Source organism: Mauremys mutica, chromosome 8 (genome assembly GCF_020497125.1).
Source record: "Mauremys mutica isolate MM-2020 ecotype Southern chromosome 8, ASM2049712v1, whole genome shotgun sequence".
Classification (NCBI taxonomy): Eukaryota; Metazoa; Chordata; order Testudines; family Geoemydidae; genus Mauremys; species Mauremys mutica.
This window is the reverse complement of record NC_059079.1, coordinates 79,248,176-79,274,410: the sequence shown is the minus strand read 5'-3', so window position 1 is coordinate 79,274,410 and position 26,235 is coordinate 79,248,176. Positions and strand designations below refer to the sequence as shown.

The 26,235-nt window shown below is 43.2% G+C and overlaps 1 protein-coding gene across 1 annotated transcript in view; it reads left to right on the top strand.

The window, feature by feature from the left end:
- The first annotated feature begins 1,691 nt into the window (after positions 1–1,691).
- Positions 1,692–26,235, top strand: part of LOC123376194 (gamma-aminobutyric acid type A receptor subunit pi) — a 35,264-nt gene continuing 10,720 nt past the window's right edge. The window contains exons 1-6 of the mRNA XM_045028023.1: positions 1,692–1,913; positions 11,395–11,496; positions 17,204–17,316; positions 21,577–21,644; positions 24,497–24,714; positions 25,545–25,627. Of these exons, the coding sequence (XP_044883958.1) occupies positions 11,441–11,496; positions 17,204–17,316; positions 21,577–21,644; positions 24,497–24,714; positions 25,545–25,627 (538 nt within the window). The 5' untranslated portion in view covers positions 1,692–1,913; positions 11,395–11,440. The remainder of the gene's footprint in view (positions 1,914–11,394; positions 11,497–17,203; positions 17,317–21,576; positions 21,645–24,496; positions 24,715–25,544; positions 25,628–26,235) is intronic.

The following is a 26,235-nucleotide window of genomic DNA, read 5'->3' as shown; positions in this document are numbered from 1 at the left end:
TTGTGATGGGGTGTCCACCACACAAAGGCTGAAGGGGTTAAAGTGGCTAGGTGGGCCAAGTAACCACCTAGGCAGCACCTAGAGAAGGAACCAGGGAACAAGAACTAATTAGAGATGAAGCTCAGCTGGCCAGGAACAGGAGGGGCCTGTATGAAGCCCAGTAACTGAGAGTAGAAAGGGGCTGCAGAGAGTGAGGCTGCAGCCGCTCTCAGGGTGAGAGAAGGCAAGTAGGAAATAGCCCAGAGATACAGCAGTATGGTTCAGGACTGGGCAGCCCTGGACTGCTTGTTGTAGGGTCCCTGGGCTGGAATCTAGTGTAGAGCGCAGGTCTGGGTTCCCTTACCAGCCACTGAGGAAGCAGCACCATTAAGGGACAGGGAATGAGAAGACTGCCTGGGACTGTGGGTCCCAAGAGACTTTGAGAACACAACACACACACACACACCCGCCCGCCCTCCCCACCCCAGAAGAAGAAAACTAAAGAGGGAGCAATTGAGTCCTGAGAGGGAGAGAAGACCTGTAGGAAGGGGTGTCAGACTGGCAAAGCTAATCCCCAGACATGACTAAGAGGAGATGCTCCAGCAGTGAGTAGACCACCCCATGCCAGTGCTCTAGTATTCTGCCTCTGAGAGTTGCCAGTAATGGATACTTCAGGGTCAGGGACCAGAAAGCCTATAATGAGCAAGTCTGGAATAACCTGCCCATAAGGAAAGTTGTGTCCTTATCCCCTGCCAGGCAGAGGTTGGTGTATGCACAGCAGCAGAAGGACTTAAATTCTATCTTTCAAAAAATAATTCTATCTAATGTAACTTTGGGTGTTCTCATGATCCATATAAATATCTCACCCTTTTTTGAATCCTGTTTAGCTCTTAGCGTCAATGACATATTGTGGCAGTGAGTTCCACAGGGTAATGGTGTTCTGTGTGGTTTTATAAAAGTATCTCCTTCTATTTGCTTTGAAATGGTTGTCAGTCAATTTCATAGACTGTCCCTTTGTTCTTGTATCATGAGAAAAGAAACACAAGTGCCTGACTTACCTTCTCTATACCGTTCATTACTGTGTATGTATCATGCCCCTTTTATTATTCCTTTCTTCCCTAAGCTAAACAATCCCAATCGTCTCAACCTCTTCTTATATGGAAATCTTTCCCTGGTACTGATCAATTTTATCTTCCATTTCTGAACCCCCTCCTATGTCTGCTATGCTTATTCTAAGATGGTATGGCCAGAACTGAACAAAGTACTATAAGTAAGGCTGTCCTTTGGGTTACTTTTACATTATAATTTCTTTCCCAATTTTTATGGAGTATAGATGACATTGGAGTGGCCCCATTTCATGCCATGAGGGCGAGTTAAACTTGTATATGGTAAAGGAATCATTTGACTGATATGAGCAGAATAACATTGTCCCACACCTGTGCACAAACAATGGAGAGGAATCCGATGGGAGAACTGCTGAGGTAGGAGGTACCATGAGTATAGGATTACAGGTAGAGCTCTGAGGAGGGAATACAAAGCTTTGCCTGCAATCTGAGTGCCTGCTAGGGAAGGGAAGGTGAGCTATCTACACCTGCTGCTGGATCCCTGCCTGCAGTGGATTGGTGAGGGGACAGGTTTAGTGAATGAATGAAATCTCTGTTCTGTAACAGTCACACGATGTGACTGAGCTCAGACAGCAGGGAGCCGACTAGATCCTCTGTTGCAACAGACGACTTCACACAAGTTTATATTAGAAGTTGAGTTCAGAAATCTAGTATCTAGAGAGAGATTGGAAAATAGTTGGTTGGAGTGATATATATTTTTATAAACAACCTCATTTATATACATACACACACATATTTTGCTCATACAGCATAAATGAACTGCCTGCCCAGGAGCAAAGCTTGACATTTTGGAGGAAGACTTTATTGCATGTAAGTAAATCTTGGAAATCCTCATTTTATTTTTTCTTTGTCTTGCTGCATGTATTTAAGAATTCAATCCTAACGCTCCAGGCAGGTCCATATGCCATTTGAAGTCCCTTTTAACTTCAGTGGGGGTCTGTGCAGGCTCAGGTTTCCACTTTCACCAACCAATGTGAAGAATCAGGACTTATGTCCTGGAATCTTACACTATTTGGGGCGGAAGGGTTTCTTCTCTTCTACATGAAAGGCTTGTTTCTAATTTCATTTGCACTGATCTTAAGCCGGTGTAAGATCATCAGACTTCTCCGGACTCTTTGACTGGTGTAACTGACGGCAGAGTTCTATTGTATTGAAACTGGCATGATTCTCCTCTTTCTTATGCTCTTGAAGGGAGTGGTGTGAGTGTGTGTACCATTCACTACACTAGTGTAAATGAAATCAGAATTAGGCCCTATATTTTAAGCTATTCACTGTGGATTTGGGGGGATAGTTAAAATTGGACGATGGAATGTGTGAATGCCTTCGATTGATTGTTCATATTTGTTTTAAGCATGCAGTCCTTGGACTTCCTGTACGCCCACTGAGCTCAATGGGAGTTTGGGCTGTGCAAAGAATGTAGTTTAAGACATTGGTAGCCTTGGCTAGAGCTCAGTGTGGCTATTTGCTGTGAAACTTCCCCATGCAACTGCCACAATTCACCTCGATGGTGCCAATTATTTCTGGAATTTAAAGGTCATTTTTCATATGATGTAATGACAGTCGCTTCAACCGAAACTGTCTATTTTGAGCAAGAACAAAGTTCACATGAGTTTGTATAGGACTCCTGAGAGTGCCAGGAAGTCACTCATTTGTTGTTCATGATTTCAGCAAATCTTTTTCAGCCTAATGAAAACTAAATGCATAGGAAAACATTAGTGTCTAGCATTGTGAAGATAGTTCTCAGTGCTAGCATAACAATCCTACCCCAGGCATGCATGGACCTTTGCCAGCGGAGTCCAGGTGACAGTACTGCTGCTTCTGCTTATCCAGGGCAGTGTCAGGGCTGCCCTACCTGTCTCAGTGCATAGGGACACAGCTCCCAGCTCTCGTAGCTCTGTACATGGGTGAAGGGGACATGCGTATACAGAAGAAAACTCTTCAGAACTTTCAGATTATCTCCTTACCATGTCAAGTGGGGAACAAAGAGAAGACATAATGGTGGGGGAACTATTAGGTCTTTTAATCCATCCCTCTGTTGGAATAGGATTGTTGCTCAAAGAAAAGTATCTACAGTAGGAGTTACCAAACTGTGATGAACAGAGCACTGGCTGCTGGTGTGTAGAAAGTTGGCTGGTTAGAGGGTGTTGGCTGCTCTTGTTTCCAGTTGTGAAATCACATTAAAAGAAGCTAAATATATAAAAAAAACTTTCCTAATATCACTTCTCCATGTAATAACTGCAGTAGTTATTATAGGGATGCTGTGCGATCACTAGTGGGAGACAAGGTGTCCATGGGACAATCTATTAATGCATGGTCCAAACTACGTACAAATTTGAGAACCTCTGACTTAGAGACTATTTCCTTTTTAAAGGGATGTTTCCAGCAGTAGTGCTCACCCCAACCCCACACAAAGTTTTGTCATTCATTCCAGTTTAGTGTTTAAAATATATTTTCATTGTCAAATTCACTCCTGTGCAGAGAGCCAGCAGAAGCTCTGTGCATCAAGTCAGTTCCATTTAAATTGCTCACTAGATGGACTTCCATTGTGGCAGCAACTCTCCCATGTGTTGACAGGCTGGCAGAGTCCCTTTAACGCCTCAGGTCCATAGCAACATGTCCATGTCCATTCTAAGTGATTGTAAAGTTAGCTGATGTAAAGTTATGGGAGGATTAGCTTGAATATCATTCAGTTTTATACATAAACTAGCTGCCTAATTTTCTTCCCATGTAAGTAATAAACCAGTGTAATTCCATTGCCTTCAAAAGAGTTGCTCCTAATTGACACTTGTGAAGAGAATCAGCCGACTTGTTTTTCAAGTCCACAACTACAAGAGGATGTGCCAAATTTATCCAAAAATTCAGAACTCCATTCCCGCAGTCTATAAACTTTGTTTTTTTCCATCAAATATATAAAAACGGCTTTGATAGTTATTTGGATTTTAAAATTGTAGCCTTGTACCTCACTAATAATTAGAAAATGGGTCCTTTCCAGAAATCTCTCTTGCATAATATAACTTTTATATGACTGGCTCTTCTCCTGTCATCGCAACAGGGCCCATGTGTCAAACTGGATTTCCATACTCTTGTACAGTAAGTATGTCCTAAAAACACTTGGTTCTTTCCCAATTGGTTGGCAGAGAAGACGATGCATTTTAGGAGCCCTTGCTGACAGTCCCCTGCCTACCCACATTCCAAAGCCGGTTTCTTTCAAGATCAGTTCAGAGATACCTACTTAAAATTCAGGCTTTGGGCAAAAAGACAGACAATCTCAGGTTTGAATCTCTTCATTTCCTCTTCTAGATGGAAAACTACTGAAACATACTTGATGTCTAGAATACTCCAAAGCCAATTAAATCTGATCCCAGAGTGTCTGATGGCACGGAATGATTAGGAAAACAAGCAGCAATCATTCTAGTCATACCAAGGACCATTGTCACAGGGCAGTGTGATTACAGCCATGGGATACTCACTCTGAGGGAGGACAGGGGACATTCTCAGCAACACCCTCTTTAGTGTTCTCTGTTGGAGGAGCAATGCTAATAAATGGGGACACACTGGCTATAAGCCTTTCCCTGCCACCAGTTTCTTATCTTGGGGGGTTGCACTGACTCCCAGATAACCTCTAATGTCACTGTACCGGCTCCATTTGAGGACTATGCTGTGCTGCACAGAAGCTGACATGCACTCAAGGTGAACCCAAATTTCTTCACATTCTATCACTGAGTTATCACTTCCTTGTGAGACTTCCAGCTATTCTAGTCATGGTCAGGGCAGCACCCAGCAGAGGCAACATGGAAATGAAAAAGGCTGTCCTAACACTTCCGGAAAAAACTCATTCAAATTTGGTTCTAAAAATGGCTGAAGGGTAAGAGGAGAGAGAGATCTCAGGAGCTGCGGAGCCTGCACGAGACACCCAGGACTCCAAATAGCCATTTGTGCCTAAGGGCTGGATTTGAACCTTTTGCAAATTATAGGGTAAACACTGATGCTGAAAGCAACCTGGTTGTAACAGTGCCTTGCCAAGCTTTCACTTGGGCAATAGAATGGATCAGGTTGCGCCTGAGTCGATAATGAGACTTCATTTTCTGCAGTAAATAGAGGCAGCTCTGAAATGAGCAAACAAAATGATAACTGTTCTCGGGTCAGCATTTATTTTAGCTGTGCCAATGCTGGACGGCAAATTAATCTACTTTCTTGCAGTGCTTGTCTCTGTCCAACTCCAACCAAATTCTCCTCTGTTACATACATGCAACTGGGATGGCACCAATGTAAGTAACAGATGTATAGGTTCAAATTCTGTCTTAGAACAAGGCAGTCTGACAATCCCAGTTCAAATTCCCACTGACTTCATGGATATTATAGGTGCGTAAAGGCTGCAGGATCAGGTTCTAGATTATGTCTTAAATTAAAACATTAGACTGGTATGTGTTGTTGCATAGTGTTATTCCCAGCATTCATGTGGCAGAGTCATTACTGAGAAGGTAGTGTTGTATAATTTTGCTGTACTCACTGGGTAGTGTTTGGGTGGCCTTATCTACCCCTTTTCTTCAATCATAGAGAGAAAATAATCATTTGCACTGAGACCTCTATGCACTGGTTTGGCAAAGAGGCCTGAACGTGGGAGTCCTTTACATTTACTGTCATGTAAAGCAGCCTTGATGTAAGTGAGAAGCAGGCCCCAGAGACGTACAATGTATACTTTTAGAGAGATGAGGCAGGTGAGGTAATATCTTTTCTTGGACTAACTTCTGTTGGTGGAAGGGTCCATCTGTAGAGCTTCCAGAAACTCTTTTTCAGCTCTGGGGAAGGTAACAAGAGAGTCTGAGCTAAAAAGTTGGGACCGATTGTTAGGCATAAGGGGTTCACCCATGCTGTAGGAGACAACTTAAAATGAAGTGGGCAGGTAAGACATAGCACACAGGGAGGGCTGGCGTCAGGGGGTGGCAACCAGGGCAATTGCCCAGGGCCCCATGCCACAGGCAGTTGCTCAGACTTCAGCTTTAGGCCCAGGCGCCGGGGCTCGGGCTTCAGCTTTCTGCCCTGGGCCCCAGCAAATCTAATGCCGGCCCTGCAGGCAGAGCGGGTGTGTTACAAATTGTTGCAATAAGCCAGTTGTAATAAAACCAGTGTCTGTTTAGTCCATGTTTATAGTGTCTAGCAGAGTTATGAATTATACCTCAAAGAATGTTTATTTTTCTTACTAACACTTTATTACAGATAAACAGGATTGATGACATTACAAATTATTTTGTGTGGCGTGTGTGTGTGTGTGTGTGTGTGTGTGTGTGTGTTTATCATCCTCTTGAACTAACGCTGCCGTATTCCTTACCTTTGGTGAGGCAGCATAGGCTGAGTTACAGTAGATATACATATTGGACCAGATCCTCAGCTGGTGTAAATTAGCTTAATTGCATTAACTACAGTGGAGCTACATGGATTAACACCATCTGGGATTCTGGCCCCAGGTGTTTTTTCACAACACTTGCAATTTGTATAACCTTAAAAATCCACAGGGAAAGTATTATTTTTAAACAAGTGAATTATTAAATTCTCAGCATCTTCAATATAACTGTGAAAGACTAAGCAATATATAACTGTGCTGCATATCTTCTGGAGTTGGAAATAATTTCCCCATCAGTGAATTTATGTACTAATCTTGCATTTGTTGTATTTTTACTGACAATATAAGAAAAACCCAAATTAAACAGAGCTTAACATTGTTCCTACAATCAACTAAAATTCTTGACTAGTTAATTAGAAAAACAAAAATATATTGTACCAGATACAATCTTTTTCCAATCTGCTTAACTGCAGTAATTGGTAATCTTTGATTACAGCTCTTGGAATATATAAGTGAAAGAGTATGTGTATTTATTGGCCTGTTGGGATTCTTGTGCTGAAATAGTACCACACAAAGCAATAGTTTTGGCACTCCCCTTTCCCTATATATTTGGGATCAAGAGTAAATCATAGATAAAGGGCATCATTCTCATTTTAATCAGGCAGGTGCAAATCAAGAATAACTCCCATGAAATCAATGAAGTTATACTGTAAAAATTCTTTGACATCAGAAGCAGGCACATATTTAAGTGTATAGAATGGTAATGCACTTGGTTTTGTGCGTTTATTCTCTTCCTTCATACACTTTCATTACAGACTTTGTGTCTAATCCCCTTAGTTTTTTATTAACATCAAGGTAATTTAGGATTATGACACTGTTCAATCCTTTTTATGTCATGGGAGAGTTGCAATGAAATCATTTTGCCCTGGTAATTCTATAGTAATCAGTTATCTAGATGCTGCACTGACATAACATTGTTCTTTCTTTGTAAACTCAAATCACAACAGCATTTCAATGATAGATTTTGCTCTGATGTAAACTGGTGCAACTTCATGGAATTCAGTTAGGGTCCCTTACACCAATACATTTTGGCCCAATGTCTCCAGGTCCACTGAAATCCATTTTGCCATTACAGCCTACATTCTAACAAATGTATAATGACATCACATACGGAACTCAATAGACTTCCAGTGAAATTGTTTCTTTTACTGTTTTAACCTTATTTGGAAACTCAGTCTCTGTAGTAGTACACTGGAACCATCGTGAGGCTGTTGTGACAGGAGTGAACAGGGACTTAACATCACTAAAAAAAGAAGCCTGTAAGAAAGAAATATTGTACATGTTCTCTGTCATTTTTCAAACTTAAATACCTCCTTTTTCTGAAAGAAGTTGAACTTGGGGAGAGAGGATGTTTACACTCTGGCTGTGTTTGGTTCTAGGAACTGCTATCTTTCATACAAATACAGTACTATCTAGCTATCTTTGGTACTTATCTAGTGCCCATTACCATCACACCTGAGTGCTTCACAGTCTTTAATGTATTTCTCCTCACTACTGCCCTTTGAGGTAGGGAAATGCTATTAAACCCATTTTACAGATGGGGACAAAGCAACAGAAATGCTGAGGCCCAGAGCCTTAAAGGACTGTAAGCTTTTAACTGCCATTGAAATCAAGGTCATATCAACTTTCAAGCAAAAAGCCTCCGAGTAATTTAACAAGACATCAAAATTCATGAAGCCACAGGAAGGAATAAATAACCCATTCTTTTAAATCTACAATGTAACATATTCTCTTTTGGAAAATTATATTTTTGCCATTTTACAAAATGGACTAACTGAAACCATTTTAGGAATATGCATTGAGACAGACATAGTAGTTTGGAATGGCCTGATTCTCCATAGCCCTGCACCTTATTTTGTGATTTCCACTGAGCAGAGTGAGTGTAAAATGTTATCACATCCAAATGTTCACTGGTGTAAATGATGACACGAGTGTAGGGCAATGGAGCTCAGGTCTTATGCCTTGACACCCATCTAGCTGTAGAGGAATGAGCGACTGAATCCTCAGAACGAAAATGTCTCAATGAACTAGTTCCTTATTCTGTTTTCAAGGATTAAAAATGAATTGGGTATCTTTTTTTATAGTAAGCTCTTCAAAGTTTGATGTTAGGAAGAGAATGTAGGGAACCCAGGATGCTAAAATTCAGTGACCTCCCAACCATGTGAGTAAAGCAAAGGCTCTGTAACTTGGTGAACTTGCTAGCTTGTTTTTCACTTGTGGGGAAAAAAAACAAAACAAGAACTGGCCTATCCACAGGGCAAAATTAATCAGGTATTACTTCATGCCCACAATACTCTTTAGATTTTAATTAGCCTTCAAGCTGCGACAATGTCAGCTTTTTGTCTGCTAACCAGAGCTAGAGTGGGTCACAATCTGGATGGGACACTACTAACAGGAATATGTGCATTGCATTGGTAATCTAGCAGGTGATGTTCCCATCATGGCATTTATGAGCACTGCTCTTCTGAAGAGGCCATCTTTCACATGAAATGAGAATACCAGGCCTCGACTCCAGCACTTTATTCTATTGAACATCTCACGGCACTTTTCAGGAGAGGAGCTGTGTTAATCCTAGTGCTCTGGCCCAATGCCAGTTTGAATAATTGAATTCTGCCTCCATAAGAGCCCTCCCACCAGTAATTTCAACTGGATACAATGTTCTCCACGTTCCATCCTAAACTGTACAACCACCTCTGCCTAGCAATAGGGTGGCAGGATGGCTACTGCTGGCATCACTTCCTTAAAGAGAAGTGGCATCCACTCTAGCATTGGGTGGTTTGCGATCCCTGCTGAAAACTTACAGAGCCTACCCCATCCAGGGCAAACTCTCAGCCTTGCCCAAACTAGTCCCAAGTCAGGACTTCTGGGTGCTAACAGTGGGCTAGATTCTCCCTTTTCACAGCCTGGGCTCCACACGAGTTAGGCCACTGGAATATGGTCCCATAGAGAGACTACACCAGTGAAGCCTGGGCATATAAAACAGAACTTGATGATGCTTGCGCTCTGCCCTGGTGTGTCTTTTCTCTCTCTGGGAATGCTCTTTATATGGTGGATTGAGCAGCTGGTGCAGTAACCAGCTCTGCTGTCTTTGTATCAGCATGGAATACCCCTTTGCCCAGGGAGTTCTCCACTGGCAAGTTACAGTCTGAAGCCAGCCCCTTTGTACCACCTGAGCAATGCAAGTGGGCAGGATTGTAATGCACATTTGGGCCACAGTGTGCTAACTGAGATGGCTTTAACTGCAAAATAGGAAATGTTCAAAGTTTGGGGGTGTTTTAGTTTGGGGCATTATGGATTAAGGGCCAGCTCTGAAGTTTGAATGCAAATTTCAGGCCATAATGAGAAAACACACTGAGTTAAATTCTGTTCTCAGTTGCTTTCACTGGCCTAAATCCAGAGTAACTGCACTGACTTGCATAGAGTTATTCCAGACTTACATAAATGTAACTCAGTGCAGAACATGGTCCATCAAAGCTGAATATTTCCTTGCCAATATCTGCATGAAATCACTCATGTACTCAGACATATTTACATGCTCATTTGGAGTGGTTTCATGGGTTTGATGGTACAACATCATATTCCCAACTTGATTTCAGCATGGCCAAGAATGAGAATGTCTTAGCAATCACAGTGTGTGAAGATCAGCTAACTCCTAGTTTGTTCTTGTTAGAAAGGACATTTGTTGGGAGTGTGACATAGCCATCCATATGCTTTAGGGAAGCTTGTTAACTGACCCACTCTTTTGTTCAGTGAACTAAATACTGGAGAGAGGCTGCAGGTACATTGTAGTCAGATGAAGGCTAGTTGATCGTCATGTTGTTCCTTTCAGAAAAGCACAGACCTGAGGAACTCTAAGGCTGAAAGCCAAGATTCAGTTCCACTCCCAGAAAAGTCAACAAAACTATTTTAAATAGAATGATTTCATCCTGTAGTGAACCCCGAGTTACCTGCCAGTGGTGCTATTAATAACCATACGTTTATCGCAGGCATGACCTAATGGAGTACAGAGACTACAACATTTTAAAGCAATATTTGGGGCCCAGTTATGTTAGAAGCTAAAACCCTGCTGTGAGGAAAGGAGATCAGATGAATCCAGAGTTGGATCACTGTTAGGAAATGCTGAAAACCCTTCCTACTTAATAAAGTTTTTCCACCGTAGCCAGAAAGCCATTCACATCAATCCTTTTCTCTGCCCTTCTTAAACTAAAAACTCAACCCCAACCCACATTTTCTCTGGGAGAAATGGTATCAAATCCAGAGCCTCCATGAAGTGCACTGAGCATTGCCAGTCTATTTTATGTGGAAGGCATTGCTGAGAGACCATGGTGATGGGCATCATTACAGAACCGAAAGAGAGAACAGATTCTGGAGTCCATGTGTGTTGAGAGTGCTGGATCAGGCCCTGATGTTCAGATTATAGAAGAAATGTTTAAATCTTGTCCCCCATCCACTCCCCCAGGATCATATCTCTGTGTGTGCTTGTGCTCATTTAAGGACGGCTCCAGGCAGCAGCCGACCAAGCACGTGCTTGGGGCGGCACCTTATAAGAAGCAGCCAATCTTGGTTCAGTGGGGCAGCGCTCCGGGGGGGAGAAGGTTGATTTTCTTTTTGATTTGGCGGGGTGGTGCTCGGGGGGGGGTGTTTTTGGTTCGGCGGAGCGGCGCTGGGGTTTTTTTGTTGTTGTTGGTTTTGGTTCGGCGGGGCGGCGCTCTGGGGTGGGGGTGATTTTCTTTTTGGTTCGGCGGGGCAGCTCTTGTTGTGGGGGGGTTGGTTCGGTGGGGAGGCGCTTTTTCTTTTTTTGGCTTGGGGCGGCAAAAAAGTTAGAGCCGGGCCTGTGCACATTTTCCTTAAACTGCTGTAAATTACATGCCGTTCCTTTCTGCTTCACAGATGATCAGTAGAAGTATCACAGCCGGCACTGAAACAAACTCCAGAAATGTACTGCAGATATTTTGTCCTCATCTGTGTGTGGCTTTTTCTTCCAGCTCAAAGGTAAGGTTCCTGACAAGGATACCATCTGAAGTGTAGTTGATATAAATGCTGGGGGCAGGAAGGCAAATAGCCATGGTCCAGACTCCAATCCTCCCATCCCTTCCTAAGAGGGCTGGATGCATCAGAGGAGAGCTGATTACACCATCCCAAAGGATAGTGCAATGGGAACAACTCCCTGAGTCACAATCCCTCACTAGGGAGGTGCTGCCCCCTTTCTACAGCTCAGTCAGGCTCTTGAAAGATTGCAGCTTTGTGTAACTTCCATTAGAGAATCTGGAACCACATGACCCTCCCCTAGTTTTGAGTTTAATTAAAGTGTAAAAGTCTGTGAATTTTTCAAGTGACCCGATGCCCAGCTCCAAGGGAGGCTGAAACCATTCATGCCTCAGTCCTGAAACAACAGGAAGCTGAGCAGTTCTGATCGTTGCTTTGGGATTTGCGGGTTCTTTCAGATCCAAAACCTACAGTGAAATTCCAGGGCTATGAAACCCACAGAAATGAGAACTGAAGAAAAAAATTTCACAGAAACCTCCAGAACCCAACCTGCTGCATTTCACACTGCATAGCCCTCGCTGCCATTAGGTACTGGCAGTGGGATGATGATGCACTGCCTTAGACTTTGTTTTGCCATTTACACCAGAATAAACACCATAAGACCAGAATTATCCATTTATTTACACTGTTGGCAATTTTTTTTGTCCCAACTTTATACAGGGTGTAAGTGAGCACACAGGGCCTGGCTCCACTGGGAAATTACACCATGTTAGAACACGACCCCTCTCTGTCTTTCTATCTAGACACTTTAGCTTGCCCTGGTCACCTCAGTATCTAAGTGCCTTCACACGCATTAGTGATTTCTCTTCAAAACACCCCTGGGTCAGGTTTATCATCTAACTATGGAATGCTAATTTTTACATAACTAGCAGAGATAGGTCTGAACAAAAACTCTGCATCTGATCACCCCTGGAGTGACTCTGCACATTGGAGCTCAGACCCACTTCTGATCATTGGCAATGCAAGCACAGAGCCAAACACAGCAGCTTGATTGTGCTCAGTTTGAAAAGCTTTGGCTCAGGCTGTGAATGTTTAGTATTGGCTGCCACCTGCACCTCCCAACCCAATTCACCCAGAGGCTGAAGGTAGGATTCCTCCTTCTCCTGATGGCATTAGCTGTGCAGGGACACTCTGACACTAGAGGATTGTCCGTAAACAATAACAAGCGAGGTGCAAAGCATTTCCTGGATATCAGTGACCACCAAGGAGGAGCTGATGGCCTGAGGTACAGCTTTTGGCTATCAAAAGGTGATGACTAGGGAGGGAGGAAGAATGGATGTATTCACATGTGGTTTTTATAATGAGCGGGTGCAGTTTTAGATCTTGTAACCAATCAGCTTTGTAATGAGGGATGCCATTTCATGTGTTCCATACTGGACAGTTTTAGAGACTTCTAAATCTCCTCCATTTCTAGGCTGTCAAACCCCATCTTCCAAATGATCGCAAAGGACATTGCTTTTACACCCTATACTTATTTGTCAGATGGGGGTAGTGGGGGCAGATCTGCAGGGGCAGTAGGGCTGCTGACAAAATCTCAGGCACTTAATTAACCCACTCCTCATTGGGCTGCTAAGATAGCTGCAGAGGGCCCTATACTGTGATGGACAGACCTGTAGATGACACAAATAGATTGCTTGACTCTTCTTCAATATTGTCTTCTACCTTTATAAGGACTTTATACTTCCACCCACCAGGGTGGTATCTGAGCATCTTCTATGTAAAATCAATAGCAACAGCAAATCCCTAATGACTTCATGAAATGAGTCTCTGGCACTTTTCTCTTCCTGGGGGCAACACACTGCTTGTAATTGGGTCATGTGCTATATTTTTAGGGGGGAGTGGGGTAATTGGGTGTATGAACCCCATTCTGTCACACCCACTAAGGGGTTAAGAGACAGAGTAGCTACCTCTCCAGCTGCAGCTGATTGGCAGATCAGCAACACTTAGAATAAGAGGCTGAAGCAAGGTTGGGAGCAATCATCAGGAAACTGGGAAGAAGCCACCAAAGGAGCAGGACCAGGATGAGAAACACCCATCATCTATCTTCCCAATTTGGTGTTTGATAGGCGTTATCACCTCCACTCAACTTTCCCATCGTGTGGCACTCAGTGGTTTCAGTGTCAGAGAGGATGTTCCCAGATGTTGCTTCAAAATTTGCCATCGATGAGTTGATGCTGAGAAAAATACATAGATGCTTTGAATTACATTAAAAAATTCAGCAGTCTCACTAGAAGCTGATGCTGCATCACTGACCACCAACTTCAATGAATGAGAACTGCATGGGACAAAAAAAGCTCGAGGGTTTAACTCTCAGATCCGTGTCTGCACTCCTCTGTTCTTTCCTCTTGGTAGGAGAATCTAAATCCAAATACCCTGAATACTAGGGAGGCTGTGATCCAGAGTTCCAAGCCAAGTTTAGATCCAGAGCCGGAGACCAGACCTGTGATGTTGGCTCTGACCTGTCTTTACCTACTGCCAAAGATGGCCAGAGGCATTAAAAATGAACCAAAAATCTCAGATGCCTAGTCTAGCCACTGCTCCTCTTCTGTTTAAGAAGCAATGGTGCCTCAGCATCATTACCATGGTGCCGACACATGTAGTCAGAGACCATGGCTTTATTTGGCAAGGCTCATGAATTCAGCTACAGAATTTCACTGAGATCCTCCACTCTTCTCTGCAGGTGACAGGCCCACGCTTAGCAGCACAAGTCACTGGAAAAATATTACTTCAATACTGCATACTCTGCACTGGTATCCCACTGAGTCCTATAGCATCACCTACTGGCCAAGAGTAGCTCTGCAGCACCCTGCCTCAGTTTCCTTTTACGTTTGGGGCCCCTTAAAAGTCCACATACTTAAAACATTCGCCATCACACCATCTTTTTAATAGACTTCAAAACCTATAACTTTCACCCCAGTTTCAGCTGGGCTCAAGCCATCCTCCCTGAAGATCTGTTCTCTCTCTTAAGTTTACTTCTTTCACCCTAGTGCCAAGCTGGGCACATCCCCTCTGCCCCAGGTGTCTGTCTTCCTGCTTTCCCACCACCTTTTGTCTGAGGCTTGGCCTTCCCCACCCCTACTCATTCAGAGCCCTCCAGGAACCTTATCACTCTCTGACAGGATCTCCCAGCCACCTGCAACTCTGTCCCCCTTTATAAGGCTCAGGTGCCTTCCCTTAAGTCCACTTGGGCAGCAGGTCATGGGTCCAGGAGCACTGGACCCCACTGCCTCTTAAAGGGGCCAGTTCAGTCTCTGACCTGGTTTTCAAAGTCTCGCATTGGATTACTCCTGGCTACTGGAGAGATTGTCTCTCTCCATCCAGCCATGGCCTACTTTGAAGGCTGTATTGCACTTGAATGAGGAAGCTACCAGCCAGCATGGTGAGGCTGACAACTGGGGCTGGAAGATGCTTCCCAAGACCAAGACACTGGATCTCCCTCTCAGATGAGAGAATAACAGCCACTAACCCCACTGCATTCAGAGTTAAGTGCAACTATCACTGACAGTACTCTGCTCATGCTGACGGGCATTTTCATATTCAGAGTAAGAAAGGAGGAGACAGAAGCCCGTCTGTTGCTGAAAGGGGCTTGTTACCGTTATTTTTGTTACTTGGACTGTAAACTCTTTGGGACAGTGGCTATCGCTGTGTTCTGTGTACAGCATAATGGGGTCCCGGGGCATGGTTGGAGCTTCTAGCTCTTACTTTAGTTAGTCCATCCCATGCTTTGCAGCATATTGGGCTACCCACATTTGCCATTCTTGCCTGTCAACTGCCCATCTCTCCAAATCTTCCGATTTCATGTTGGTTGAGGTGCTTGATGTAATTCAGAACTGTTCATTTCCATGTTATTCACCATCTTTCTCTTTCTTCTTGCGTTTTCTGGCTTCCATTCAAGGGCAGTATTTTGTAAGCATTCTTTTTCCATTCTCAGCACATCCCAGCCACTGATGTCTTCTTTTGTAGATTATTTGTGAGAGGGTACCTTGTCCAGTAATTTTTCTGACTTCTTCATTCGTCTTCCTATCTTTATATGTTATTTCCAATATTCTTCTCAGACATTTGTGATGACATGCATCCAGCTTTTGCATATCTTTCTTGGTAAGTTGCCATGTCTCAGTGCTATATATTGTGATGGCGATAACAATTGCTTTGTACACATTCAGTTTTGTCTTGAGGGAGATGTTTTTGAGTTTCCAGATGTTTTTGAGTCTTCCAAATGCAGCGTTTGCCTTCCAATTCTTCTTCTTATTTCCTCGGAACTAGTACCATCTTGATGGTACTTCCAAGATACGTAAAATTGTCCACCTTCTCCAGTTTCTCTTCTTCAATTTTGATTTCTGTCTCTATAGTCCCCATTAACATGACTTTACTTTTCTTTGCATTGTATCTCAAACCTATCTTCTCCATTACTTCTTTTACTTGGTTTGTGCATTTTTGTAGTCCATTGGCATCCTCACTGATAAGAGTGATGTCATCAGCAAAGTCTAGATCAAATAGCCTTGAATTGTTCCATTTTAGGCCATATGTATCACTGTTGCATTGTTTTAATCCATAGTCGATGACTAGCATAAACAAAAAAAGAGACAGGATGCACCCTTGCCTTACACCTGTCTTGATGCTGAATGGCTTACTCAATCCATTTTCCATTTTAATGCAGCACTTTGAGTTGGCGTAGAATGTCTTCATAATGTTAATTAATTTTGTTGGAATTCCATATTGTTCCACAATTTTCCACATTGTTTCTCTATTTACACTATCTAATGCCTTTTGAAAGTCCACAAAATTGATGACAAGACTGCCTTGGAATTCAGTTGTGTTCTCAATAATCCCTCTCAGAGTGAAAATAGCGTCTGTGCATGATCTCCTTTGTCTAAATCCAGATTATTGTTCATGTAGCTATTACCACAGTACAAATAATAACTGTGGGAAGCATTCAGCTACTATGGTGATAGGCACTAATACAAGAACCCACATAAGTAAACATTAAGGAAGTCATAAGCCAATTCCAGCTGTCACCATTCCAACTGTTTCTGGACATAAGCATCTTCCCCACACAACCACATCCCTCCTACACCATTGTAAAACACCCCAAACTTTGGATTGTCTGTTTAATGAAGTCACACGCTGATTGCCCACAGTCTCTGTCCTGCACACAAATTAAACAGCAGAATCAAGTGCTGCTGGCTTTGATGAAGTGTTTTATGCAGTTTCTGTTGGACTGCTGTATAGATGCAGGCAGTGTTTCCCAAACTTGGGATGCCACTTGTTTAGGGAAAGCCCCTGGTGGGCCAGGCCTCTTTGTTTACCTGCCGCGTCCGCAGATCCGGCCGATCACGGCTCCCACTGGCCGCGATTTGCTGCTCCAGGCCAATAGGAGCTTTTGGAAGCAACGGCCAGCACATCCCTCATCCCATGCAGCTTCCCACAGCCCCCATTGGCCTGGAGCAGTGAACCGCAGCCAGTGGAAGCTCAGTTGGCTGGACCTGCGGACGCGGCAGGTAAACATTCTGGCCCGGCCCGCCAGGGGCTTTCCCTAAACAAGAAGCATCCCAAGTTTGGGAAACACTGCATGCAGGGAACACAGCTTCAGCTGCACAACAGATGCTCCCAGCATGACCTACCATGCCTAACAATATGTATTTGTATATTTTAGAAAGTGCACCCTGGGCCATAAATCGGACACACACAGCAGTGACACGGTATCGCTCCCTGGATTTGAGAACCTCACAGAGGGCTACAACAAATATCTCAGGCCATACTTTGGTGGTACGTCAACAGAACATTTCAGTGTCTGATAAAAGAATTATATAATCAATAATGTTTGCATGGAGAGAATGATGTTTTATGGGTTTTCTTTAGCAAGCACTAGTTTATCTGTCCCTGTTAAATTAGATGGGACTGGGACTATGTGCCCAAAGTCCATCCTCACCTACCCCCTCCAATTCTGTTTGCTCAGTGGACTCCATGTGTATGACTGAAGGCAGAATTTATTCCCTTGGAACATATTTGTCTGTGGAATAAAGAACAGGAAGCTTAGAGAGTTTTGACACCTGTCAGATTAGTTACCTTGGGCTAAATTCTGCTCTGTTACAACCATGAAGCCCTTTTGTTTCAGTTTGTCCCCTTGGTGTGGCTGTGTATTTGTTAATGGACATCCATTTTATAAGAGTCATTGTGGCTGCAAATGAATGAAGCCTGCCGCCTTGAACTGCAGTGTTGCTCACTTATAACTTCCTTCCTGTTTAGTCCCAGTCTCTGGGGATTTGTTTCCACTGTGGAATCATATACACTAAATTCTAAACCACCTATGCCCAGGCTTTGCCTTAAATTTTGTGAAGGAACAGCCTTCTCAGTGCACAGAGCACATCTGGATGTTCTGTGAAGTGCAGATTACCAAGCCTCATGCAGTCTGATTATGACCCCTATGCCATGTAATGTAGCTGGTGTACATTGGCTTTGTCTTACACCTTTTAGCTTCTCTCTCTTTATCTTCCTCCTGTGGTGATAAATTTCTACAATAGTGGAGTTACATAGAGTAATGACCACTACGTCTGGTACTGTGGAATAATACCAGCTCTTCATTGAAATTTGTCCCATAGGACAACAGATGGTTATAAAATAGAAGAGAGAAGTTTAAATGCATGCAAGTCAATATCAGCACAAGTGTAATGTGTCCATAGCATGTTGGGTAAAAATTGTCAGGACTCTGGCTCCTAAATAACTATCACTTTTGAAAATGGGATCTAGCTCCTAAATCACTTGGGCACTTTTGAAAATTGTCCTTTTTTCAACCTGAAATCTTAGGCAAATGAAAAATATGAATTCTAGATACATTTAAAAATCTTGTTAAACCTAACTGACTTTTAGAAAGTGGGTGGCTTCAATTCTAACTGGCAAGATATATAAGATTGAGCAAGTCATATAGGCAAAAAAAGTACACGTGTTGACTACATAGATGTATATGGCCTGTTCCTGAAACATGGTGACCACCTGCAAATCATGTTGACTTCAGTGGAATTTTTGGGTGCTCAGCACCAATCAGGATCAGGTCCCTGTGGCCCTAGGGCTTAATTCTGCCTTCCTTATGCACCCAAATCTCCCACTGAAACCAATGGGAATGGAGTATTGGGCCCAGTGCATATGAATGTTTGTGATCTGTGGGTTATGAAGAAAATGTTCTAATATGTTACTGTGCCATATATTTGCTACTGTGCTGACGGGATTTGATCTTCTTCGAGTTCACCCTTATTACAATAAAAAGAGGCAAAATATAAACTGACTTACACTAATATCTTCTGACATTTCCTAGGGTGGAGCTGCCCTCTTGTGGTGAATCCTAGCTTCAGCGCTTGAAAAGAGGCAGCCACACTACCAAGTTATGTGGTTCCTTCAATGTAAAATTGTGTGTGTATCAACCCAGTGAAAGGGGATATTTTGCCTCCATTTTGTCATGTGTTTTAGTCACTGACAAGCTACCTCCTTTCTAGCTAACGGCTGTTCTTTAAGGGTTTCACTTTATGGGCGCTGAAGTGAACTCCACAGAGGGTTCACCCAGGCCCATAAGCACCAAGGAGGCCTGCTTTGTCGTCTTGTGTGCTGAGGAGAATTTCGCCCCGTATGTACTGAAATCTGCTAACTAAGTTTCTAGTAGGGCCCATTTCCTGACTTGGGAAACACCTGCCCAGGGGACAGGAAACCCCACATGTTCTGACTTCATTGTTCTACTAAGTGGACTGAGTTTTCTTCCACCTCTACAGAAATGGCAGGGGTTTGGCCTCCTAAGCCCACAAATCTTCCTAACCCCAATGCACCACAATTCATGCTCCCCATAGAGTAGTAACGCCTACAGACTGCTGTCCCACTCAAGCCACCCCTTGGGGGGCTGGGGGAGAGTTTTTGTGTGGAGTCAAGTTTAGGGTTGCCAACCCTCCAGGAGTGTCCTGGAGTCTCCAGGAATTAAAGACTATGTCATGTGATGAAACCTTGAGGAACAGTCAAGCTAGGGGCAATACACAAGACATATCTGGCTTCAAGTCTAAGCTTGATAAGTTTATGGAGGGGATGGTATGATGACAGGGTATTCACTGTGCACTACCTCTGAAGAGACAATACATGAAGATAACATTGTTGTTTTACACAGCAATTTCCTGTGGGTAAGGAAGCTGGGGGGTAGGGAGGGCAGGTGGGGAACAGTGGCACAGACAGCAGCAGTCTCTATCTGGCCCTGCTAAAGTACATCTACTGAGAGGCTTTTATGAGATCGGGCAAATAAGGAACAATGGCAAAGAGCTGGCAATTCCTCTTCCATCCTCTCCAGATAGGCTCCTGCCATCTGGGTTCTCTGTGCTCAGTGAAGCAGCGGGGTCAAATGGGCCCTATCCCAGGAGACAGAGAGCAGATTTCCAAAGCTGGGTGTGCAAAGGAGAACATGTATCTTTTCTCCATAAAGCAAATCTCTCTTCCCATATACTTCCAGTGCACCTTACAGCACTCTGTCCTCTGTTCAACTCCAGTTACGAGGCAGGACGGAGGTGGCCACATTAAAACAAACCTAACACGCTGTCTGTTGCCAAACAATGGTTCACTGGGGCACAAAGCTCACTCACTGTAAAAGATTTCCATAGATCCCGTTTGGCAGGTTCTCAGGGTGCCGGGCTCAGCACTCTGCGACGGGGGAGGTCAGACTCTGTGCACGGACAGTTGGGAGGGTCCCTAGATCAGGTCTCCACTATGAGCATGTGTGTACACTGCAGTTGGGAGGTGTAATTGCAGCACATGGAGATGTACCTGAGATAGCTTTGATTTGAGCCCAGTGATCACTTTCAGTGAGTGGTGCTGCTCACATGAGAGGCCATGGCAGTTGATTAGACTCACAAAAGGGTGACACCTGAATCTCTTATAAATCCCTGAATAACCAGAATTGTAGGGAACAAAATCTCACCCTCCCAAACTCAGGGACAGGCTGCAGGACTGTAGAGGGAGAGTGAGGCTGGGGACTCCGCCTTGCTTTGCATCAGGAAAAGGCTGTGTGGTTCAGTGGACAGGACATGACTAGAAATCGGGGGGCTCAGCTCTATTCCCGCTTCTGGTTCTGACTCACTGGGCAGGTCACTTAATTGCTCCAGGACTCAGTTTTCTCATCTGAGAAATGAGGATAATACTTCTTACGCACCTCTCTAGAGCGCTCTGAAAGCGAGACATGGAAAGTGTTATATAACACCTCAAGATTGTTATCATTACATATGCTGAGCCATGTGTGGCTCTTGATTTCTGTGGCTGATTGCAATGGAAATATTGCCTACCTGGATTGCCTGGGTGTATGGCCACGGGTGCTGCACGTGATCATTTCAGTCCACTCATGCCACCAAAGAAAGAAGTGCTGCTATTGGCAGCACAAGTGAAAAGTTTTTGAGCATGAGATTTCACAATCTGCTCATGTTTAACTCTCTGAAATTTAGTCTAGTTCTTTGGTCGCTGGCAGCCATAGGGACACCCCTATACGTAGGCTTGGAAGGATTAGACTTTTATAGGTAAATGTTGATTGCATCATACGTGTGCAAACCGATGAAAAAGTATTTCCATCAGTAATAATCAAAATAGACAGTTAGGCAAAGTAAGACAAATGCTGCTTGACAACTTATTAGAGTTTGATTTTAAGGCTGTTTACTTTGTATATTTTGATGTTGACAATTTGGTTTAATGATTACAAAGCTTTAACTTTTTTAAACTATGTCTACTATCATTAAATAATTGTCTGACCTCCCTATAGTTTCCCACAACTGTGAAAATTTAAATAGCTAGATAAAAATCTTTAAAAAGCTTTAAAATAAACATTGATATTATGCATCAAAATTATAAAAAAAAATCTAATTCTTGCAAGACTACCTATGTGTGCTGCTTGATTGAGTGCAGAACTGAATTCCATACTGAATTCTAAGTGTCCATTTCTTTTGTTTAGTACACAACAACATAGTGTTACCTTCACCGTTTCTTCGCTCTAATCTAAGCCTCTCTATCCCTCCCCAGGGAAACCTGTTCAAATAGCATTGAGCCTGGACGTTGCAAGTATTTCAAGTATATCTGAGAGTGACATGGTAAGTGACTCAGTCTCGATTACATACTGAGGAGAAAGGGGCCAGTTTGGCTCTGTGCTCTGGAGGGGATCCAGGTTTGAGACACCAGAGTTGGAGACCAAGAGTGACTGATGGTATTGGGTGCCTCTGTTCTTGGGAGCCCAGTGTGGCAATTCCCAGCTAAGCCACAGACATCCTGTGACCTTGGGACCAGATAGTCACTTGGGACGAAGTCCTCAAAGGTATTTAGGCATCTAACTCCCTTTCAATGGGAATTGGGTGCCTAAAAACCTTTGACAATCTTGGCCGTGGTCTCCCTGTGCCTCAGCTGCTCATCTGCAAAACGGGGATAATAGCACTTTCCTCACTCACAGGGCTGCTGTGAGGATCAAATCCATTCGCAATTATGAAGCACTCGGGTGCTACAGCCAAGGGGATATAAGGACTGAGTTAGAGATAGAGACAGGAGGCTGACTGTCAAAAGGCAGGAGCTCAGCATGTCCTGAAAGTCAGTCCCATTTGAGGGGTCTGAAGCTGGGCACCAAAAATGGTGGCACACAAAGTTATTATTCACAATGGAAGATTTAGCCGTGGGCTGCAGCTGTTGTCGCATTTCATCCCCCCTTCTGTTTCCCTGCAGAGTCTCCTCTTGCAGGCTTAGGCATGACACTGAGTGTTGCTCCAGAAGCCACCCCCAGTCCTCCTCTTTAGCCTTCAGATTGTGGAAGAGTAAAGTGGATTAAAGCTGAGGAGAAGCCCTAATGTTCAGAGGGCTAGAAGAGCCATCACCCCAAAGGGAAATATAAAGGGAAACAATCACCAAATATAGGGTATTTTCATGAGTCCAGTCTCCCACCCCTTTTAAAATTACCCCTTTCTACAAAATATATTCCATCTCCATCCCACCTAAATTCCCCTTGTGTCAAGGAGAACATTATAGAGACATACTCTATAGCTAGATAAATAATTGAAATGACCCAGAGGTTTTCCCCTTCATCACCAATATTAATAATTCACTATACTGAAACTCTTAACAGTGCATAATTTCAATCACTTAAGTCATGGAGTAGAACTTACTCCCCCATCTCCCCACACACACACACACACACAACAGTCTGAGAATCAAATCTGAAGAATGAGGATAACATAATTTATTTAGCACCTTTCATACCAAAGTATTTTACAAACCATCTATTGAACATAAGGGAATCAATTCATCTGCCACTGAAATGCAGCCATGTCTGGGCAGGAACATGGTAGCTGTATAACGATGCACAACAACACTACACTATCATGAAAGCTGCATTTAGTTCATCTGCACACTAGAGAGCCAAGGATTGCCACAAAGTCCTGTTATGTACCCAGGAGGTTCAGTAAAGAACTGTCTTTGTATCCATTACAACAGAGCCCTGATTTTCTCTTTATCATGGGGGCACTATAAAACTACTTCATCCACTTGAAACTGCTGGGGGGATTTTAGACCGGCTGGATATTGCAACCAAGTTGGAATTTGACCAGGACACTAGAGCAGGACAACAGTTGGTCAAGATCTTGTTTTTTGACTCTCCTACCTAAAACTTCAGTCCCATCGCATCCCTAGTCCCTGGCTTGGGTTCAGTTTAGTACCGACCTGACAGAAGAGTAACACTACAAGCTTTGACTGCACTTACTACTTTATTTGGCTTAAATAGCATGTTATTTTCTTACATTTCTTCAACATATCACCCCCAAAATAAGCACAACCCACCTGCCCCGTCTGAGTGATCTGAATATAGCTCCCAATAATGAATAAAGGGAACAAATATTGTACAGGACCAGTAGCATGACTCATTCGTGGTCCTGCTTAACTCCATTACTCCAAACTGTGTTATTCTTCTCATCATCACTGGATTATTCTTCTCATCATCTACTATGCATAGTCTTTCCTTCCCTTACACAATTGCCTTCCATGGCTTAAACAAATGAACTTTCAATAGGGTGAATAGGTGAAATGCAGGTGGTGTTTGCTCTTGGACTTTTAGCTCTGGTGAAAGGCCAATGCAGCTGTATTTGCATTCCTGCTCCTGCTCTCCCTCTATGTGGCTATTATATACATATTATATAAAATTATATATATATATATATATACTGCATTTGTGTGTAGGTTACTTATATAATTTTCCCACACTGGAAGCTATTTCATATGTAATTGATGTAGGGTCTTGAGTAAGCCAGTCAACCTCTCTGCTTAACTATGTTAAGTTCTCCTCACACCTTCTATGGGTCATCTCAATTATCACTTCAAAGGTTTTTTTTCTCCTGCTGATGACAGCTCATCTTAATTGATTGGACTCTTACAGTTGGTATGCGTACTTCCACCTTTTCATGTTCTCTGTATGTATAAATATCTTCTGTCTGTGTTTTCCATTCTATGCATCCGAAGAAGTGAGCTGTAGCCCATGAAAGCTTATGCTCAGATAAATTTGTTATTCTCTAAGGTGCCACAAGTAATCCTGTTCTTTTTGCGGATACAGACTAACACAGCTGCTACTCTGAAACCTGTTATTATGATTATGATTGTTTATTGGGTATGAATACATGAAAAACCTCAAGCAAACAGAGGAACTATGTTTAGAATTCAAGTCTACCAGCTTTGTCCTGTGTGTTTTAAGCTGAGTTTGCTGTGTTACATGCCCTACATTTAATGCTATGGCTGTATCCTTCAGGAAAGACAGCCAGATGTTGTAGCAAAGGAGGGTGAAACAAACACACACACACAGTTTGTGAAGACTATGCTTCAGCCTCCTTAGTATGTTTTGGACATAGGAGGTGGACACCAATGCCTCATAAACATTCTTGCTGCGTGTCTTCTCACGCCTGCCTTTCTCCTTCAGGACTACACTGCTACAATATACCTGCGGCAGCGCTGGACGGACCCCCGCCTGGTTTTTCATGGCAACAAGAGCTTCACTTTGGATGCTCGTCTAGTGGAATTGCTCTGGGTGCCAGACACATATATTGTGGAGTCTAAACGGTCTTTCCTGCATGACGTTACCGTGGGGAATCGTCTTATAAGATTATTCTCCAATGGCACTGTCTTGTATGCATTAAGGTAAGTCACGTACTGGTGGTGAAGAGCAAATTATTAAAACTACATAGGATCAGAATGTGTGTAGGCTGGTGTGGCCATCATGGTTAACAAGAGCTATGGAGTCAACAGGCCCCTGGTTTTGACATTATTTTCTGGATCTCCACGTAATTTAATTGCTCCTTCACTGCAGTTGCACATTCCTCCCAGTCAGTGCAGTTGTTATCTTGTATTATTTCTATTGCATCAGTCCCTAGGAACTCCAGTCAAGGATCACTGTCATGTCCCATCCTCCCCCGACCCCCCACTCCCACCTCCTCCTGTACAGAGCAGTAACACAGAAGACTGTCCCTGGCCAGGGAACTTACAATTTCAGTGACAGACAGAAGATGGCAGGTGGATAAAACAGAATGGGCTGGAAGAATGTGAGGGGCGGAGGTAACAAAATGAACAAGCTTTAGCAGAAAACTGGAAGTCTTGGCTTGCTGCTTGCTTAACCAATACCAGCCAGTGGTGATCTTTAGGTATCACATTAATATTCAGTTAAAGCCACTTGTGTCATTTCCCCGTTAATTTCCCATGCTCATAGGGCCAAACTGTGCTCCCTCTTACACCAGTGTTAATCCTGAGTCACTCCATCTCCGCTGACTTAGACTACACTGGTATAACTAAGCTCAGAATTTATACCTTAGGATGCAACTTCTCTGGTGTTATTAGTGCATTGATTTCAAAAGTCAGAACTATCCAAAAGCCTGATCAGAATCTTTGGGGTCTGTAGTTTGCTATGAAAAATAGAGACATCCTGCGGTATGTTTTTATTGCACAGCTTCTGAACTCTCTCTCTCCCCATGTAGAATCACTACTACTGTTGCATGTAACATGGACCTGTCAAAATATCCCATGGACACACAGAGGTGTAAACTGCAGCTGGAAAGCTGTAAGTATAGCATTCAACAGATACCTGAGAATATTTGCCTGGCCTATCTTGAATCTGTTTATTCGTATGTAGGTGTCCATTCAAATATTTGGTTTCAGCCAGAACAGCCTCTGAAAATGTACCTTTATTTCTGCAAATACAGAAACTTTTCAAGAAGAAAACAGTTCAACTTTATTCTTCAAATATAAATTATTGTTATTCTAGGGTTTATAAGGTTACTGTCCTCATGGTCCCCATGCACACTTTATAGAAGTCAGAATGGTAATAAACACTACCTTCCCCCAAGCAGTCAGCAGGTATTTCAGTCTTTCACATAGAAGTAAATTATACTGTCTTTCTCTAAAATCACTTCCTTTTGAGCACATTCTTTCATTAGGGCTAGCGTTTGGTACAATAGGTGGATAATAGGACCCAAATTTTCAAAAGAGTGCCCTCAGTTATCAGCCATATTGCACCCCATTCACACATGCAGTTCATGTTTGTGTATGCAGAAATCTCTGTCTTGAACGCATGCACTGGACAGTAAACTTGCATAAGTCAGACATGCCCACTCGTGAAAATTAGAGACTAAGTGGAATTGCCTGGATTGTGGCTAAGGAAGAATTTGG